Below are 837 nucleotides of genomic sequence, written 5' to 3' on the forward strand. Positions count from 1 at the left end.
CCATCAGTCACCGGTCTGCCAGACTCCTCCACGGCAGGGGTACGCTGACCCTCGAGTGCACCTGAGACAGCCAGTATGTTTAAGTGTCCAAGGCACCGGATGAGTTCAGTCAGGCTGAAAAGGGAAAACGTTTCAGGCAGGCTTCCTGGAGGAGGGGTCTTTTGGGGGAGCCTCTATCTGAGTCCTCTCCCTGGGGCTGAAAGAAAGTCTCACCTGATTGAAAAAAAAAAAAAAAAACTGAGGAAGGAAATGAGAAGGGAAAGCTGTGGGGGCGGAGGAGCAGGCTCATGGCTGGGCACAGAGGGCAGAGGTCACGGATGTGACAGGCTAGCGTGCATGACCATGAGAGAGGAGGAGGAGAGTGGGAGGAAGGAGGCCACCTAGGGGTGGAAGGGGTGGGCAGCGGGTCAAATGCCCTGGAGAAGTCAGGGACTCAGCCTGGGCCTGGGCAGGGAGAGGGGGCTGGAGAAGCGAGGGGCAGGAACTCTGAAGAAGTGAGAAGGAGGGCGAGGCCCCCGCCCCCCTGCCCAGCAAGCCTCCCTCCACTCCCGACTTCCCCCCTGCAACAGCTGCCTGGCACCAGGGTCCCCTCCATGACAGTGGGACACCAGGTGGAGGGACCGAGAACAGAGCCCCCCTCCTTGGGGGCAGGAGCCTGCTCTCGACCTCACCCGGCCTCTCCTGGTGTCCCCGAAGTGGGGAAGGACGCAGGCAGGTGGCCACAGTGCAGAGTCAGAAGCTGGTGACGGAGGCCAGCGGGGCGGGCGGGGGGCACGGAGGCGTCACTCCACCCTCCCCCCCCCCCCCCCCCCCCCCCCCCCCCCCCCCCCCCCCCCC

The 837-nt window shown here is 64.4% G+C and overlaps 1 protein-coding gene across 1 annotated transcript in view; it reads left to right on the forward strand.

Annotated features, from left to right (window-relative positions):
* The first annotated feature begins 336 nt into the window (after window positions 1-336).
* The window catches only part of MYO1F (myosin IF), a 28,386-nt gene continuing 27,885 nt past the window's right edge, over window positions 337-837 (forward strand). Inside the window, exon 1 of the mRNA XM_049639396.1 lies at window positions 337-361. Within this exon, the coding sequence (XP_049495353.1) occupies window positions 337-361 (25 nt within the window). The remainder of the gene's footprint in view (window positions 362-837) is intronic.

This window comes from Panthera uncia, chromosome A2 (genome assembly GCF_023721935.1).
Source record: "Panthera uncia isolate 11264 chromosome A2, Puncia_PCG_1.0, whole genome shotgun sequence".
NCBI classification, from domain to species: Eukaryota; Metazoa; Chordata; class Mammalia; order Carnivora; family Felidae; genus Panthera; species Panthera uncia.